The sequence below is a fragment of the Emydura macquarii genome, unplaced genomic scaffold (assembly GCF_026122565.2).
Source record: "Emydura macquarii macquarii isolate MOO-44397 ecotype Brisbane River unplaced genomic scaffold, CSIRO-AGI_Emac_v2 contig_2473, whole genome shotgun sequence".
Lineage (NCBI taxonomy): Eukaryota > Metazoa > Chordata > Testudines > Chelidae > Emydura > Emydura macquarii.
The window spans coordinates 22212503-22232014 of NW_027132610.1; the positions used below are offsets into that span (position 1 = coordinate 22212503).

General features: G+C 42.3%; 1 protein-coding gene and 1 long non-coding RNA gene across 2 annotated transcripts in view; one reads left to right on the plus strand and one right to left on the minus strand.

The window, feature by feature from the left end:
- GTF2F2 (general transcription factor IIF subunit 2) overlaps positions 1 to 16026 on the minus strand; it is a 117043-nt gene extending 101017 nt beyond the window's left edge. The window contains exons 1-4 of the mRNA XM_067563145.1: positions 15756 to 16026; positions 10647 to 10720; positions 10142 to 10160; positions 8957 to 9101 (exon numbers count right to left, since the gene is read on the minus strand). Coding sequence (XP_067419246.1) covers positions 8957 to 9101; positions 10142 to 10160; positions 10647 to 10720; positions 15756 to 15821 — 304 coding nt within the window. The 5' untranslated portion in view covers positions 15822 to 16026. The remainder of the gene's footprint in view (positions 1 to 8956; positions 9102 to 10141; positions 10161 to 10646; positions 10721 to 15755) is intronic.
- Positions 16027 to 16086: 60 nt separating this feature from the next.
- LOC137162853 (uncharacterized) lies at positions 16087 to 17617 on the plus strand. The gene is made up of 2 exons (XR_010922524.1): positions 16087 to 16903; positions 17472 to 17617. It is a non-coding gene; the product is annotated as an uncharacterized lncRNA (long non-coding RNA).
- The last annotated feature ends 1895 nt before the right edge of the window (positions 17618 to 19512 follow it).

Genomic DNA, 19512 nt, shown 5'->3' on the forward strand with positions numbered 1-19512 from the left:
GATGGGGAAAGGTACAAAAGGGAGAAAGCCTGAACTAGGCCAAACAAATAGACCAACTGATATAAATTAAGAGCTGTGTTAAGATCATGTCTGGCAAACAACTGAAGTGTGGGAGCAGAAATTAACAGCAAATTAGCATGATGGAAATTAGGCTTAACTGGTGAACAAAATAATGACAGGATGGACTATTCCACCCATCATCCCCTTTTGGGGTCCTTAAAAAAAAAAAAGAAAGACTGTGTGTGAGGCAACAGGTAATGTAGACAGAGGAAAGGCATAGCCTACTCAAAGAGCCAGGCATGGCCCCACCCACTCCTGCTGCCTCTGCAGCAGTGCCAGAAGCTTCCTGGGCACTGCTGGGTCTGATGCCGCACCAGGGCAGCTGGAGCCGCCGGCAGGCACTGGGGCCATGCTGGGGCCGCCGCTCCGGGGTGGTTTGAGCCAGCCACCAAACTGGGGCAGCTGGGATCACTGCACCGGGGCCATTGGCAGTGCTGGGGTCATGCGCAGCCTCAGCTCTGGGGCCACTGGACCAGGGCGGCTGAGGGCGCACTGGAGCCGCCACACCACGGCTGCCAACAAGTGCTGGGATTGCACGCGGCCCCAGCTCCGGGGCAGCTGGCGAGCCCTGGAGCCACACGTGGCTGCCGCTCTGGGGCAGCTGTGGCCACGTGCAGCTTGGTTCACCCAGCTGGTGCTGGGGCTGCTGGCCGGGACTCTCAGGCAGCTGGGGTGCCATCCGGGGCATCCCTGTTTGGACTCTGGAAAGCCCAGCTCTGGAGTAGGGTGGGGTGGAGCTCCTCCGGCTGCAGTGGGGGAGCGAGCTTCATGGTGGCGAAGGAGGGGGCAGAAGAGGTGTTGCCTGAGGCAGAAGGGGAGGAGCCATTGGCTAGCCTCCCCTAACAGGTGGTTCACCTGGCGCCCACAGAAGGCAAGCACATGTTCAAAAATTGCTGACTGAAAAAAAGAGGCGCAAGATTCACTATGACAGCTGCCACCTCCTGGGACACTGGGATCCATCGTGACACCACTTTGTCATCCTAATCCTGAGAAATGTCCTGACCAAACCAGGCCAAAAGAGAGACCCAAATGACACTGCCACATTCCACTGGCTCCAGATGTATCCCAACCACCATTTGAGATGTGAGACTTTGTGTGTCCCCTCTACCCTCACTGCATGTCCTTTTCCTTTCCCATCTTCTTTCTTCTCCTTCTCCTTTTTTCCTTCTGTCTAACAGAAGTCTCAGCCAGCCAAAACTATATTTTGCAACACTGCTGTAAGCCTGTAACCAAAGTTGCAACTAAAAGCAGTGTCCTAACAGCCCAACATTGATACAAGTTTGCCAGGTCTCAGAGTTGCTGATAAAACCACATGCTTGTGCTGGGTTTTTTTCCAGCAGGGAGACTGGAAGCAAAAGTTATTAAATGACTTAATTCTTCTCTTCACTCCAAGTGCTGTTCATTACACTGAACACTTGTTCCACTAGACTGTTTGTTCCTGATAAACACTGCAAATTCTACTCAGTAGAACCATATGCCTTGAACAAACATTATGTAGTTATTAATAGCCACCATGTTGAGAGAGTAGTACTGTATAAAAGTGTGAAAACAACTCCTGGGAGCGCCTTCCAGATTTCTATGATGGAAAAATTATAGACAGACTATCAATGCTGGTTTAGCACTACAGCAGATCTCCAATATCCTCAGATAGCCTTGCTGATGTTTAACGATGCATAATCTAATCCACCGAACAGGTACAGAGTAGAAACAGCATCTTCTTTGTACAGATTTCCATAGGCTGCCAGAATTATAGGCAATTTAATAAATACTGTAACCCTATCCAAATAAAAACATAAAGCCCATGGACTAAGGGTATGTCTACACTAGAAACGCTACAGCAGCACAGCTGCACCACAGTAGTGTAGACCTCTACTACCAGGGCGCTGGAATAATTTTTATAATGGGAGTGCTGAGAGCCATTGAACCAAACTATAATCCCTGTATAGAATAGAAACCACTTCAAGCCAAGGGCTGCGGCAGCATTCCCCACATCCCTAGTTCCAGCACCTAGGGGTACTCCAGAAATGGAAGGCGTTCTTCCACCATTATAGTAAATCCACCTCTCTGAGAAGCGGTAACTAGGTTGATGAAAGAATTTTGGTGTCACCCTAGCAATGTCTATACTGGGGCTTAGGTCAGCTTAAATACATCATACGGGGTATGAAATTTTTCACCGTCCTGAACTATGTAGTTAAGTCAACCTAACTTTGTAGCATAGGCATCTTCTTTCTTTCTTGGGATTTCTCCAACGGTTTGAGTGCAAGTCCAAATCACTTAATTATCTAAATATACTTGATTCCCCAAAGTCTGAGCCATTAGTGCCATTTATTCATTGCATACTTTTAGGGCTGTAGGAAAGCCAAAGGGCAACATTTTGTATTGGCAGTGAGTGCAAAACCAAAGATACTTTTAGTGAGCCAGCCTAGAAACAGTGTGAAAATAAATATATTTTATGCTGAGACCTTAACTAATTTTTCAGAGAAAAGAATAACAAAGAAAGCCTGAGTTCTAGTTAACGATAAGAACTAAAAAATAGTCTTTCCAAACCTCAGTATATAGCAAGCTCACTACATTTTACAATTTCCCATTAATGAACAAAACATGTATTTAAGTCAATGGATCTCAAAATTGGTGAAGTCATACTTAAATGTTAATTCAGACCACTTAATATTTAAAATCTGAATACCTGAATTCTTGTCCAACAAGCTTTGATATTTTTTCACTCAACTTCTTGACATGAATAGATTAGCATAGATTTGTCAGTATAAAAACAAAAGATAACCTTATAACTGTGTATGTCTATCATGCATTCCTGAAGATTGACCAAATCAAGAGAACAAATGTGAAGCAACTCATTTCTTCTTCAATGTAAGAGATGGGCACAGGGGATCAGTGTACTAGCTTATTTTTCCTTTAAAAAACAAAAACAAGATACTTCTGATGAAGTGGATTCAAAGTTAGTGCATGTTACAAATGAAAATTAGAGGATATTAACTGAAGATGCCATAGGATGTCTGTCTCCATTACTAAATGTAACAGAATCGGCAGTCTCTTATCAAGAGACCCAGAACAGGAGTACCATGGAAGGGCTGTTATAAACCCAGATTGAGGTCAGCTAACACAACTGTTTGTAGAAGCTGGCATAATATTCATTCGTAGTTTACATATCTGGCATTAACTAGTGTTATCAGTCCCTTGTTTTCATAAGCATCACATTTGCCCAAAATTACTTGATTTTTAAACTTAATAAAAATAAAATTAAAGTATAACAAAGGAAGTCTGGTAGAAATATAGGCCCACATTAAATCTGGGTGAACCTTGGTTTTAAATTGAGTTGGGATATTAGTTTGAGCAATAGGCTCAAGGCATGTAACCAAAGAGGTCATGAGAAACAAGAGTTGTTGTGTTAAACTTGTAGCGACCCTTCAAAATAGCTAAAGTAACAGAAATAAATATAGTTCACTGAGTATCAGTAAATAATTAGCTGTATAAGAAACTCCTTCATCTGGCCTTAGCCAAGGTCCAATAATTGGCAGTGACATCACTTGTTTGTTAAAGGGTATAAAAAAATAAATTCTTACAGAGTCATTGCTAATACCTGCATGACCAAGTTGGAGATGATCAATATGGGTTTAAGCACCCTGGGCTTTGCCCATTTGTAAGTACATTAATCAAGTACTTACGTTTTTTGTTACTGTTTGGATGTAGTAAATTGCTTATTATTTAGGCATGTTTAGAGAAATTGTATAAATATCATACAGCCTTTGGATTAATAAAGGAATTTATGGTTAAATTGGTGCCACAGTAATACCCTGCATAAAATAAAATAATTCCAAGCAGCACATTTTTGGTTTTATTGTATATTATCTCACAACTTATAATAGTCATGTAATATAAAATCCACACATGAGAATTCAATGGTCTGGGCTTTATGTGAGGCACAATTATAGTTTATGAATGCTCACATAATTCACCCATCTGTTGCACCAAAGCTATAAGCTCACTGGAACAGGGGATATCTTCCTATAAATCTATACAGTGCCCATCACAATTGGGCTCTCACCTGCAAGCTCTACCACAATGCATATCATTATATAAACCTATCACATATTTTTAAACAGTAGAGAGGAATTGGTAATATGGGTTTCAGCTTGGGTTGCTCAAGCCCACCTGACCCGCTAGGCACATATTCTCTTGAGCCACCCATGCTGCTGCACTTTCACTGCTATTTTTTATGAGCTAGCTAGAATAAAGCTAGCGTGAGTAGTCTACACAAATTGCAAATCACAATCCTGGTCCCAGTGTAGACATACCCCACAACTGTGGCAGTGCCTAAAAAGCTGCAGTCACGAAAAAGGCTAGTATCATTCTGGGGTGTATTAATGGGAGTGTTGTATGGGAGGTAAGTGCCCCATTCTATCTGGCATGGGTGATGTCTCCGCTGGAGTACTGTGGCTAGTTTTGGGTGCCAAACCTTAAGAAAGATATGGATAAACTGGAGAGCAACAAAAATATAAAAGGTTTAGAAAACCTGACCTATATGGGAAAGGTTAAAAAATACCTGAGCATAGTTAGCCTTGAGAAAAGAAGACTGCAAGGGGGTCCTGATAATAGTCTCCAAATACTTTAAGGGCTGTAAATAAGGACAATGATCAATTGTTCTCCCTGATCACTGAAGGTAGGACAACTAATAAATTTAATCTGCAGCAAGGGAGATTTAGGTTAGATATTAGGAAAAGCTTTCTAAATATAAGGGTAGTTAACACTGGACTAGACTACTATGGGAGGTTCTGAAATCTCCATTATTGGAATTTAACAGATTGGACAAATACCTGTCAGTGATGGCCTAAATTTACTTGGTCCTGCCTTAGCACAGAGACTGAACTTGACTTCCTGACGTCCCTTTCAGCCCCACATTCCTATGATTCTATGAAATGCACATGCTACTTTCCAGACAGAGGAAATAGAGTCCCCTGGTCCAAATACCCAAGCAAACTGATCTGGCTGATGATAGGTATATATCTTGCTACTTACATTTGTTTTCAAATTAAACACATTAAACCAGATAAAATATCCCTACTCCTTATGTTCTTTTCCTCTCTCCACAATTCAATTCACATCTTTTGTTGTGGTAATTTCCAGATTCAGCTCAGTGTCTTTATGCCACTCTTCCAATAAATTAGCTGTTCACATATGAGATAAATAACGAAATAGGCATTGTAGAAAAAGTACGTCTTCAGGAAGGATTCAAACAAGGAGACATTATGGCTTTGCAAACCAATTCAGAAAACTGCATTGCATGGAGAGTGGCATGGAAAAAAGCATAAATTGTTGTCGGGGGAGATGGACAAATTGTGTATCAAGGCAGAAACTACTGGCAGAATTGGGGAGGGGGGGGAAGGGTCATCATAAGAGACAGGTTAAGGTGGGGTTTTGAAGGTTATCACAAGAAACTTGAGCTTGCTGTGGCATAGAAGACAGAGGGATTCACATATAGATTCCAACCACATCACCTGATGAGTATCAAAGATGATCCTAGTGGTGGTGCTATATATAGACTGAAGTCGGACACGTGTCACATTGCTTCTTTCAATGGAATACTCAGGTGAGTAGAGTTACACACGTTAAGTCTTTACAGAATCATGACATAACTAAGTTTCACATAAATGATTTTCCTGGATTCAGTTCATCTGGCATTCACATATGAATACACAACTAAAAGATGCTACCTAGGGTTGTAGAAAAAAATGTAATTCTAAATTAGCCATACATGAATACACAATGGAGCCAGCTTTATTCAGAATATTGCTAAAACATGTTTAAAAAAAGCAGAAGATATTCTTTGCATCATTCACAAAGATGATTTTCAAGGCTCGTAATTTGGTTAAATCAAAATTAGCATTCCCAGTAGACTCCCAAAGGTGCACTCTCAGTGGTAGCTATTTCCATGCCAAATTTCAGTCTAATACCCCAAGCCATTTTGATACTACAATTGTACAAGAAAAGGCTGCAGTGGTTCTCTTTTACTTTTCCAGTAACAAGGACTCCCTCCTCCCTCCCCCACTTATAAGCAAAGATAGTTTAATCATATTTTGCGAAGTCTGAACAAATATTAATCTTCAAGCACAGACCAAGCTTGAAAATTGATAGCAAGTTGTAAGAGACTGAAAACCAAGAGATCAGAACATTAACCATTTCATAACTTTAACAATAGTGGTTGCTGCTGCTCTCAGTTTATTAATCATGTTGTATTAGCTAACATGGCTCTTAAAATGGAAATTAAGGACATCCCACTGCCCCTAAACAAAAAGGCATAGGGATATAGACTCCTTCCCTTATTGGCAGAGTTTTTTTCCCTTAAAGAACAAGTATGAATGGAATAACATTTTTCAATTCAGAAACAATGCATGGTAGAGCAATTATGATTAAGAATATGAGTTTGTCATGGAGGTCATGGATTACATGACTTTCTGGGACCGCCAGGACTTTTGGGGCTGTCTGTCTGATCGGGCCAGCAGGCCAGACCCCACAGAACAGATGATGGGTGGTTAAGCCCACTGAAGCAGCAGGCTGGAGCAGCTGCAAGCCCCAGTAGCTGTTTTACCCTCCCCCAGGATATTTTTAATAAAAGTCAAGGACAGGTTGCAGCTTTTGTGAATTTTTGTTTATTGCCCATGACCTGCTGTCCCTGACTTTTACAGAAAATAACCATAACAGAATCTTAACCTTAATTATGATCTAAACTTTAAAGTACTTAGGGGAGATCATATCAGAAAAAAATATCGGTGTTGACAACTGAACAAAACAGAAATGCATTTGATTTTACCTACTGAATATATTAATTTAGTTGCCAATTTACAGAAATGAAACCACTTTACCAACCTTTCTGTATATAATTTACATCAGTTTTCTGTACACCAAGCTGTCTTTGCTAATAGAAGCACAATTCACCTAATTACATTACCCATTATATTGACTTGGCATACTAAACACTGAATGGATATTAAAGGAACCCACCCATCCGCTGCTAACTGTGCACTTCATACTAACTTAGACTGTAAAACTTTCAATATTTGGCAATTCAGATGATTTCCTTTCTCTTTCAAAAGGGCAGAACCCATTTTGATAAATCACAGTCGTGTATTTACGTGAAGCCATGCTTCATAAGAAGTAAGTTGATGATAATTTATTTTATCTTGAAAAAATCCTCAGATTTAGCTAAAACATTAATGTCAAATTCTTGTCTGGCTTACACTCCAAAGATTGGGCAAGATATAAATCAGGGAAGAAAGCAGCTCAAAAAGCTTTTCTACATATTCTTCTCCATTAAAAGTGAGAAACAATATTTTCCCCATGTATTTTTTTTTAATCTCCCTTATTGTCTAATCTATTTGAAGTTCTCTAGGATATACCTAGTCAGATACCAGATGGAAAGTGTAATAAGAATCACTCTCATACAATTACCCACTCTAATGCAGAAATTTAAATTTTCCATTTCATTGACTTACAATGGACAGTAATAAAAATGTGTGCCATACAGGGGTATGTTGTACCACCCAGCAGTCCATCGCAATAAGTACATCTGTCTGTTAGCCTTTTTTTAAAAAAATAAATGAAAAAGTATCTTAGAGACTTGTGAACAATTCCATGCATATTTATATGGTGTCAAGTCTGAAGCCTAATTATTACACTTGAAATGTCACTGTTAACTATTTCATTGTTGAGCATTCAAATTCAGGGAATGTGTTTATCCATTCTAAGATACAGTGACAGGTATTGGGGCAAGATGCAACAGGGGCAGCTAGTTCCTGGCCAGTTTTGTTGGAGCAGAAAATGAAGAATTCAAAACAGTCCAGCCTATCCAAATGTATAGTCATCTCTGACCCTGCCCAAAAAGGGGAGGGAAAGAATCATAAGCTTTATTTACCTCTTGGGAAATCCCAAACATTCTGAGGTACCTGAAACCCCAACTATTCTCTACTAAGCTTTCAAGACATCCAGTCTGCCACTTCCAACACCTTAATTTCTATAATGCTGCCATACATTTTACAATGTAAGAATCTGCAGCACATGAAGTTGGTAGACTACATAAAATTAATTTAGTATCAGAACAGCCAACCAGCTCAGGCAATATGTACTGACTATTGCGCAGGAGGAGAGCAGTGAAAGGGAGGGCACTATCCTAATTCTAATGTTTCCGTCATATAACTTAGGTTTAACAATCTCACAAAACATGGTATCATGTATTGCTATTATAATACTAGTGACCTACACATAATGTAGGTCAAGGAATTGGAACCCAATAGACAAAAATACAGTTACCTTTCATGCTCTACAAACAACACACTACTATTACATTTTCTGACAAAATGAACAACTGGAAAGTTTGATGAATGACAATTAATATTCACTGGTCAACAAGACACTATCAAGACAGATAGAAAAAAATTAACATAGTTCAAAAATAATTTTAATCACACTGTAGCCAGATTCCTGACAAATCTATCCTTTCCTCCAAAAGAAGTGTTGAAACATAGCAGCAGTTTTCTTCTGGAGGATCCTACCAGAAACACTAGTTGTGAAGAAACCCAAAGGGTAATGCATGTTATACTGTACTACATTCTTCCTCTCTGATCTGTTCAGCAGGCTTGTATTGAAATGTACAATACAATCCTTTCTGGAGGCATTGCAGACTCTTATCCAATTAAAAGAAGAAAACAGTCAACTAGAATAAAGTTTTATGTGGATTTATGAGACTATAAAACAAAGCTGAAAGGTCTTATTATAGATCAGCCTTGATGGTGTCCCTTTAACCAATGATCATGCTGAGATTATGAATGCATGCAAATATGCATGACAGAAATCATATTAATAAAAAATTTTCATTCCAACTTACCTATTGAGCTTTCTGTAAACACTGTTAACGTCTGTCCTCCCACACTTTGCAAAAGAAATGGATGTTCTCTAGGCGCACTGACTGAAGCAGGTTTTCCTCCAATATCATTGATACTTGCAAGATCTTCATTCAAAGTAAATGATACCTATCAGCCACAATTAGCATAGTGTTACTACATAAAAACTTTGTAGTGAAAAGGTCTAAGAGCTTAGGAAACAAAGAAAAATGAAATAGTACAATACAATTTTGTATTCTTCAAATATACATCTGGGATCTAATTTTTAATATGCTAATCTCCTTCTAAAATATTTTATTGGACATCTTCACATGGATTATTTATACAATTTACACATCAACAGATTTTTATTATCTCCTCTTGATCTTAGAGTACAATTCATTGCATTTCATTATTTTTAAAAATGTTTGAGAACCTAAGATGTAGGCATTTTAAATTTTTCATACAGTTAACTTCACCTTTGAGGACGTGCCAACAGCATATTTTACAGCCAGCTAAGAGACTGATCAAACCCCAAAGACAACTCGTGTCTCTCCACCTATTCCAATTAGAGTTAGATCAGGCTCTAAGATGATAAATGCAGCTTTTCCACCACTCCTAAATTTCTGCTCAGTCTCTTCTAGTTCAGTGTGTTGGCTGGCTGAGGGTATACCAAATAATGTTGCTACCTTCCCATCTAACATGAAAGGTAAAATACTTGTTAATTCATTCAACTGCTAATAAAAGAAATCAACTGCCTTTGCAGAAGAAAAGACCTTCAAATTCCCTAATACTTAATTAATTGGTTTTGTTAAATATAAATACCAAATGTGATATGGTATATTTCTAAACTCTTACTTGTTTCCAACTTTATCTGCTTAATAATAATACCTAGCTCTTATATAGCACTTTTCATCAGTAAATCTCAAAGTGTTTTACAAAGAATGTTAGCATCATTATCCCCATTTTACAGATGGGGAAACTGAGACACAAAGATATGTGACTTGCCCAAGGTCACCCAGTAGGCCACTGGAAGAGCCAAGAACAGAACCCAGATCTCCCAACTCCTAGTCTAATGCTCTATTACAGGTACTACAAGAGAAAGTTTACACTACAAAGCAGTATACTTTAAGCAACACTAAAATTCAAAATATAACACTTTTACAGCCTTTGGGTTTGTAATTACTTACTTCTGTTCTTCCTTGATTTCTGTAAAAGAAAATATTTCATGTTTTAGTTTCCATAATCTAATTTCACAGGTCTCACTCCTCTGATAACAGCAGCAACCTCAAATTCTAGCTTTGTTACTCATCTTCACTCCTGAGCTGCCCAAGGACAAATGGGAAAATCAGCAGGAGCAAATAGAAGCAACACAATAGCATATAATATAATAGTGGATGGAGATCCTCTATTTAAGATGTGCCTTTTTCCAATATTTATGAAATCAGAAGTGGTGTTCTAGAATATATCCACATACCAGTATAATTTTTCATATTCATACTGTTTATAATACACACTGATAATCAATAGACAGCTATATTTCAAGCTTCACAGACATAAACAACTTGTATTTGCAATAAATATTATGCAATATAAGTAATACTGCACTGTAATACAGCAGTCTAGTAAAAAAAACTTTTTCTACTTATGTAATAATTCTAAGAATTCCTACCAAAGGTACAGTAAACTACTTACTTGGCAATCCTCAGCTTCCCTACTTCACCTCTTCCTGAAGCTTTAGTCCATTGTTGTGACAAATACTTGGGGACCTAAAAAAAGATGACATATTTCAGGTAACTAAGCAACAGATATTGTTATATTATCCTTTTAGTATTGCTTTCTTTACAACAATCAAAATACACTGGAGATTATATTTCTTTGCTAGAGAAGGCACAGCTCAGCACCGAAACCTAATCATATTTAAACCTTTCAAAGCCTAGCAAGCATAGCTGCAGATGTATGGCTTAAATGAGACAAAAAGGTGGTTACATATGGCAGTCTTAGCACTAACAGGACATCTGACTGACCTTTGGAACAGAAAAGAAAGTCATATTTTACTATCCCTAAGGCCATGCACTAAAAAGGCATTTATGTACAATTTCTTTTCATGCTCTTCTTTTGATGCTGACAGTGCATCAGAAGCTCCAGCAAAACCACTTTTCTTTTTAGCTTTGCAGCAATATCTTTCTAGGATTTTAACAGTGCAGTAGTCATTCCACATTTGCATTTACATCCACTGTAGAGAGTATATTCAACTAGAGCATTGCATACTTTGTTGCTTATGTAGGCAGAGCTGCACACTCAATAAGAGAGAGAAGCAACCAACACAATGGGGTCCTGATCGATGACTAGGGCTCCTAGGTGCTACGGTAATACAAATATTAAACAACAATATTAAACCACAGCCTGTGATGTATAGGTAGTATCAAGGGGGCGCCAGAAAGATTTTTCTGACTGCAGCATCAAACGGGAACTCAGTGGGCCTGATTTTTCTCAGGCTATATCTAGGCTGATGGTGGCAAATTCGCCACCGTCAGATCGATTTATCCAGATCGATTGAGCAGAAGTGGAGAGCCGCTCAATCAACTCAGAAATCGACGTTATTAATCCACCTCTGCCAGGTGAAGTAACATTGTGTCGACAGGACTGCATTTCCCGTCGGCACTGCAAACCGAAAACACCATGGTAAGTAGGAGTTAGGAAGTCAACGGGAGATACACAAGCTACGTAGAGTAGCTTGCATATCTCGGGTTGACTGTCGTCAAATTTGGCAGCAAGTGTAGACATAGGCTCACTTATACCAGTGAAAATCAGGCTTCTCCAGAGTTATATTTTTACTAGCCTCAAAAGGGTTCTGCCTATTGCTCCCTAGAACATTTTCTGACATTTTGGAATTTGATCTGATATGTTCAGAAGTTGTCACATTACACGCAGAACAATAAAGATGCCATTAAGTGTAGGGCCTCATTTCACCCAACCAAATCTGTAGTTGTATCCTGAATGGGATTATGCAATCTATGGGAAGGCAGGAAATGTCTTACACAACAAAATACCCACTATGGTGAATTTCTTTTAATTTTTAGCAAGAACAAGAAGGAGGCATATAGGAGGATCAGTTTTCAAAAATCTTTTAACAATCCTGAGTATACTGCAAGAAAACAATGCAACAGTATTCAAATAATTTTAACTTGGATTTTGGAAAAAGCACACCCCCTCCCCAGTTAAGGTCTGACATGTGGCCATGAGTGATCTAATAGCATCTGAACAAAACATATCCATACAAACTACTTAAGATTCTAGAGACACAGTTTTTATTCTTGACTTTGTATATAAGGATAACACTCTTCTCCCTAACAATCTGTAAAAGGATCATGTGGGAAAAGAGATGGCATAAAGCAATACAATTTAAAAATAAAATACTTTCTAAAATAAAATACAAAATTAACACAACTCAAGCCCACTGTTATTTTTCTTCCATCTTAATTATTAGTTGTATTACTGTAGCACCTAGGAGTCTTAGTTATGGACAAGCACCCCATTGTGCTAGGTGCTGTCCAAACACAGAACAAAAAGATGGTCCCTGTCCCCAAAGAGTTTACAGTCAGCAAGTATGGATGTCTGATCTCTGGTTCTTAAAAGTATTATGAGACAATGAAAGAGACCTATAATCTTTTCAAAATGCAGATCAGTGCAGTGGATTAAATCAGAAGAACTGTGTGGAAATAGGCAATTATCAAGTAATGTCTGGCAAAATAATACTAAATGAGCTACATTTTGCTCTAAGTCAGGGGTGGGAAACGTCTGGCCCGCAAGCCGAAATCATTTGGTCTGGCCCTGGCGGCGGGGTTCCGGGGGGGGGGGGGCAGTGCCCGCCGCCGAAACCCTGCCGCCGTATGCCCCTTTTCGGCGGCGGGGGGAGTTTGGAGGCAGGCACTGTCCCCCGCCCCCCCCCGAACCCCGCCGCCACCGAATTCTCCCCCGCCGCCAGGGCCACCATCAGGCCCTTGACGGAAAAAAGGTTCCCCACCTCTGCTCTAAGTGTACAAACCAATATGTTTATACTTCCCCTACTCTACCCAGCATAAAAAACGTTACTAAACCTACTTTTCTATTTTTTGCACTCTAAAAACTCACATCCTTAGTTATACTTACTTTTATCGCATATATTTCTAAAGCAATGTAATATATGGGCTATTATTGGCAATTAAGTGGTCTCTCTCTCTGATACTTTCTATATTAGCTCCACACACTCTATCTAAAGTGAAACCAGATTAGCCAGAACTGTTTTTCCAATAGGTCTTTTCCCCAGAAACTAACAATTTCAACATTGTTCTACCTGGTCTTCCTTAGCCAGGGAAATCATGTTGTGAACAGTTGTAAAGAAGCAGAACTACGCAAAGCATTCTATACTTTAAAGAGAATTCTTTTTTAAAATTAAATCCACCAAATGATAATCAGTTTTGCTACAACAGTATGAGGTCCCATCTACGCTGTGATTCCTGATGTGTTGGGTAGACCTAGTTACAAAAGTTTTCCCCTGCCCTCCTGGTTTAAAATACAATTCAGACCTGAAGCAGAGACAGGACAAAACCATGCATAAGCCATCTACACTAGCAACCTTATAGCTGCAATTCACAAGCAGTGCAGCAATGGTAAAAAATGTAAGATGGGCAGATATAAATGTTTTTACCATCGCATCATCTAGCCTGTGACAAAACAGTGGTAAAAATGCCCAACGTATTGTAGTTTGTTGACTTAAAAAAGGTGCAGTTGTAAGCATAGTTACCAAGTTCAGTTCACTACTATCTTCACTGCAATACCAAAACATGTTTGAACCGGGCTGGGATACTATGGAGTTGCGGGTTCCCACTATATAGAAGGAATTACAACATTAACAAGACCATAAGCTTGGTCAATACCAGCCATGGAAACCATTTTTAAATCATGTTAACACCTATCTGGGAAGAATCATGTTTTAAAAGGGTTCTTATTATTCTCCTCTTATCCAGTTCTCCTCTTATTATAGAGCAGGTGTAGCCAAACTGTGGCTCATTTACAGTTAAAGTGCAGTTCGCAGAGCCCCCTATGCCCCCCCCCCACACACACACACTCTCCACCTACCAGACCTGGATGGGGAGCTTGGAGCTTCTGTCCAGTGACAGGGTGATGGGGCTGGAGGATTTTGCCCAGCAAGGAGGAGAGTCTCAGGGGTCAATAAGTTTGGCCACCTGTTATAGAGAGGGCCCCTAGAAAAGTTACATTGCTGATGATCAATATCAACACTGGGATCCCTTCATGACCTCATCTCCCCAAACAGATTTGAAAACTCCTTAGTTACCATAGGTAGGACTAACCTATTTTCAACAGGGCTTCATAAAACCTACTAGCCAGAAACTGACGCTAAAGAGAAGTCCAAAGACCTGGCAACAAGCCCACCCCAAACCTTGTCTACATTGAGGATTTTCTGAAATTTTCTACTGCTGCTCTATCACCAGTGCTACCAATGATGGAGGCAATAGCACCAAAATCCCCAGTGGCTGGTTTATGATGCGTTACTTAAGCTATGTCTTCGATGACGACAGCAAATTCGCCACGGTCAGATCAACTGATCTGGATCGACTGAGTGGTCAGTGAAGACTCGCTCAGTCTATCCAGAAATCATATTAAGATTAAGACATATTATGACCACCTCCTCAAGTGGCATAGCGCTGTGTCGACGGGAACATGGTTCCTGTTGGCACAGTGCAGTGAAGATGGAGCGCAGAACAGAAGCACAGCAGTGGACGGGAGGTACGCAAGTTTTTTGCGTAGTTTGCATAACTCCGGTCAACTGCCGCCGAATCTCTGAGGTAAGTGTAGACAAGCCCTTAGAAAATCCTCAGTGGAAATACAAGCCTAGGTTCTTAGAAGGTAAAGTATTCTGTGATTCCCAGTAGGGTGCTGGCCGGGGACACCGCTTAGAAAGCCTCATCTTCCTCATGAATCTCTGCCCAACAAGCACCTGATAAATCTGAAAGCCACACCCCAACTACAGGAAAGGAGAAAGATTTCATTCTCTGCCAAGGTCTCCTGAATGCTACTGAGGTGGAGAGAGAACCGCACTCTTTCACTCCCTGCCCTCCCGCTGGTGCTCACTGTCTTCACCAAAAGCAGAGTGGCAGGTGCATGGCATGCCTCAGTCTCGCGTCGGTGGTCGCTCCGGTTTTAATGCGCAGCCACTGAGCGGGCTGGAGTCTCGCCGTTCTCACGGCAACGGGCCGGGCCAGGCCACGCCGTGAGCAGCCGCGGGACCTGCCCGCTGACGCCGCGCGGCTGCCAGGGAGGCCAAGCTAGAGCCCGTGGTTTCTACGGAGACCGTGAGGGCGGCCCCGGGAGAGTGTCCTGCCCGCTCCGCGGGGGCCGGGGCCCGGCGAGAAGGGGGTGCCGCTGGCCGGAGCTGCTGCGGCCAAACGCCGCCAAGCGCAGCTCAGGGACGGTTACTCGGGGACGCCCCTCACAGCCCCCCCAGCCGGCGGGACACAGCCTCAGCGCCGGGCCGGACACAGCTCTGGCCTCTTCCGCCCTACGCCGCCCGGCCCGGCCCGCCTGCGGGACACAATACCCGGAGCAGCTCAAACCGGGATCCCCCGGGCCTCCCCCCACCGGGATCCCCCGGACTCCCCCAGACGGTTTCCCGTGTCCCGAGACGGGCCCCGATCCCGGGCCGAGGGAGGGAAGGAGCCGCCCCAGCCTGCGCCAGGGCCTCCCCCGCGGGGCGGAGGTCGGAGGAGCGGATGATGAGCTGGGCCCGGGGCGGCCTCTCACCTTCACCAGCCACATGCCCGTGTTCTGCTTGGCCCCGGTCAGGTCCAGCTCCCCCTTCTCGCTCATGGCGGCGGGCGGGGGGCGCGCGGACGCTGGGGGGAGGGGGGGAGACTCTCGGTCGGAGCTCGGCGGGGGCCGCGCGCGCACAATAGCAGCATTCGCAGCCACCCGGACGGGAATCAGCGGCTCACCACCGGCTACGATGGCCGCACGCTGCCAAACTTCCGCGGCAACGCGGAGGGTGGGCGTTCCTCGGCTCCCCCCCAGGGGAGAAAGGGCGTGGCTCATGGTTCGCGCCCCGGACTTCTTAGAACCTCGCGCAGCGGCGTGGGGGCAGGGACGGGGCTCGGCTTGACTCGTGCTGAGCCAGGGCCCGCGAGCAGCGCTGCAACAGTGATCGACCCCGCACGGTGGCGGAGCTGGCTGCTCCTCCTGGGTGGCCGGGCGGGTACACAAGGCTTGGCTAGGGGAAGCCTTGGTGCGCTCCAGCGAGCCCCAGCTCTGGGCTGGCTGCAGTGTTGATGAGTGGGAGCGGGACCCCAAACCGGTCAGAGGGACCAGATAAAAAGCAGCCCCACCGGCCTGGCCGGGGGCGTGGTGAGCCAGAGGCTCGGGGAAGAGTCGGGTTAAGGTCATTGCAGCAGGCGGCCATCTGACCGCACAGGAGGGAGTCGGAAGAAAGTTTGCCATCCATGATGGCTAACATCATTACTGTAAAAGTCAGCAGCCGCCCCAGAACCTGGCCAAGAGAATGGAATCAGTCTCCTCCTTTCAACTCCGCTTTGGCCCAAAATTCAGATTAAAAGCAAATCTAAACAGCAAACCCGAGTGCCGGAAACACTTGGGCAACGTTCCTCCAATTAAACTAAAACCTCGAGAGAAAGAGGTGTATTTAAACAAAGAATCACCAGAAACCCAGGCATTGCAACTGAAAGGCTTGTCTACCTGGGAACTAGAACCTTAGTAACTAAATCATTTGTAATTCCCACTTGTCGTTTTTTTTAGTTCAAGTCTTTGTGTGGACATTCTTATTTGAACTCAGTAGAGAGGATGTTCAGCATCTCAAAGGAGTTCTGCGCCTGGCAGGATTGACAAATAAAGTAACTGAGGCTTATGGACTGAGCCTGTGAAGTGATGAGTGCAAGAAGGTAGGAAGAGTTCAGCACCTTTCAACACTGGGCCCAGTGTGATTTGTCAAAGTCCACAGTGAGGGAATGGCAGAGTCATGTCTAAATAGCTCAGGCCATATGCTCAGGCCACACCTGCAACTACTTAAAAATGACATGGAATGAATTTCTTCAGTTTAAATGACATTTTCAATAATCTGGTGTCATGCTTCAGTATTTCTAATATGTTAATTACACTATCAAACTAATGTCAAAATTTAAAAAAAATGTAAACAGACCAAGTGCACAAATAACCAACATAACTGGCCAAATCAGGATTGTTAGCTAAATTGCCCTATGAGAAATCATTGTTCTCATTTAAGGAGCTAAAAACAATAGAGGGAAAAATCTGGCAATGTCACTGGCTCAGCTGGTAGCCCAGAGCTGAAAGTGACAGGGCAGAGTTTTCCTTTCCAGCTACATGCTACAGGCAGCCTTTCCAGTCCTGTTTCCATGGAAACTGCATTAAGGGGGGGGAACAAAGTAAGAAGCATTTTAATTAATTCCCAATTTAAAATCCTAACTGTATGTTTGCCATTCCATTGTTTAGTTCCATGAATGAAGAATTAGAAGCCAGTAGCTGAGAGTTGGAGCTCTGTGTTTCCATTTCTGCTCCTGTTTATATGCAACAGAAGTCAAATCAGGGGAAATAAATTACAAGGTTTTAAATTACAAAACCTTTACTTCTGATTTTTTCATCCAACCAAATGGGATCAAGAGATCACATTGTAGCAAGCCTCTGAGAAGGACTTCCTTTTGTCACTTTCAGATGCTGGCTGAAATCTGAGGCCTGGCAGTGCCGACTTACAAAATAAAAGTAATCTACAGACATAAAAAGCCTGATCCTGTACTATTAAAATTAATAGGAGTTTTGTCATGGACTACAATGAATGTATGTGTGCTTTCCTTCAGTGGCTCTCAATCTGCAGCCCACTTGCGGCCCAGTTAGCACACAGGTGCAGCCCATGTCACATCCTCAGGGCCATACAGGTAGTATTGGATGCGGCTCACATAACACATTGAGAACCACTGCCTCAGAACCAAGAGGATATGAGGAAAAATATGTTCACAGGAGTTAACATGTCCCACCTGCACTAGGTCTGCAGCCCACTTGGAGAGGGGGAGGGGTGGCACAGATGCAGGCAGAGAAGGCAATGGCAACATAGTGCCAGAGGGAGCAGTTCTCAGCAATCGCCATGGAAGATCTAACACGCTATGGGTCATGGCTTCTTTTCCTAGCACTGATCCACAGGGATGGGAGACCATGCCCTCTGCCTCCTCCAGGGCCCCAAAACTGCATGCTCCTGGTGGCAGAGTACAGAGGAAATCCCACAAGGTAACCCTTGTGATGTCTAAAGCTCCTTTATCCCAGTCCCGTAGATTTTAGCTGCAGGATGATTAAATATAGTCTTTATACTCCCATGGCTAAAAAACCAAAACAACAGAATGAGGATTTGTTTTACAAATTCTGGTATGTTTAATCAAACACCTTTTCGATATTTCCCCTGACTTAGAGGACTTCCCAGGAAAGTGAGATGTTGTGTGTAGAAAGGAAATAAAATGTAGCATAAAGTAATTACTATTTTACAATCTAATGGAAAATATATATAATTCTTTTTACAAGCATCCTAGAATTTTCCACATCAGATAAAATTACAGTTAACAAACAGTGCTGACATGGTAGATAAAACAGATCCAATATAATCACACAAAACTGTAAGTGCTGAATTATATTAAACAGATGGGTCTTGACTTGTGTTTGGATTTATAAGCAAAGTAGACGATGCTCAATGAATATTAATGAAAACATATTTCCATAATGTGGGTGTGTAACAATAGAACAGAAGAATCTTGCTCTTCAGAGACAGAAGGACAGATTCATTGCCCCATTGGCTCCTTTGTACTGCTTTTTTGGCACAGAGATACTGTAAATTCAACTTAATTGGCCAACTGAGGAATTTTTCTGTATAGGGAAAAATCCCAGGGTGCTGTAGAACCACTACACCAGTTCTACACTGCCCCCCAGTGCCTAGTGTAAAGGTTATTCCCAGAACAAAAGGAGGCATAGCCAATATATTGCTATGTCCCAGTGATCCTTGGCTGCCATTACAGCTCTTTGGAGACCACAAGCACTTTAGAGCAGCCCTGAAGTTGCATAGAGTTGTCCTGGGGACCAAAGCAGCCCCAGCCACCCCCACAACTAAGAAGCCACATACAATTGGGAAGCAATAAAAAGCCACTTTTATTATTCCCTCCTTTGGGTTCTATGCCAAGTACAGCAGACCAGAGGAATTGTATTTTGTCAGTTCCTGGAAGATAGCCATATATATTTAAAGAAAATATAGTGGTAATTCAAATTCAAACAGTCAACAAGCCATGTTTCCTTCACTCCTAACTCTTTTCACATCTCTCTCTTAAAATCTGAGGTCCTGTCTACTCAACATGGACATTCAGGATCTCCTGGCAGTTGTCATAGGAGCACGGGTTTGCCTCCACTCACTAGTTGGGCAATATTTTATTTCCACCCTCATCTGTTCAGCTATGTGCAAATTGTCTGCTTGTTTGGTGCTTGTCATCTCAAAGGTGGCTGT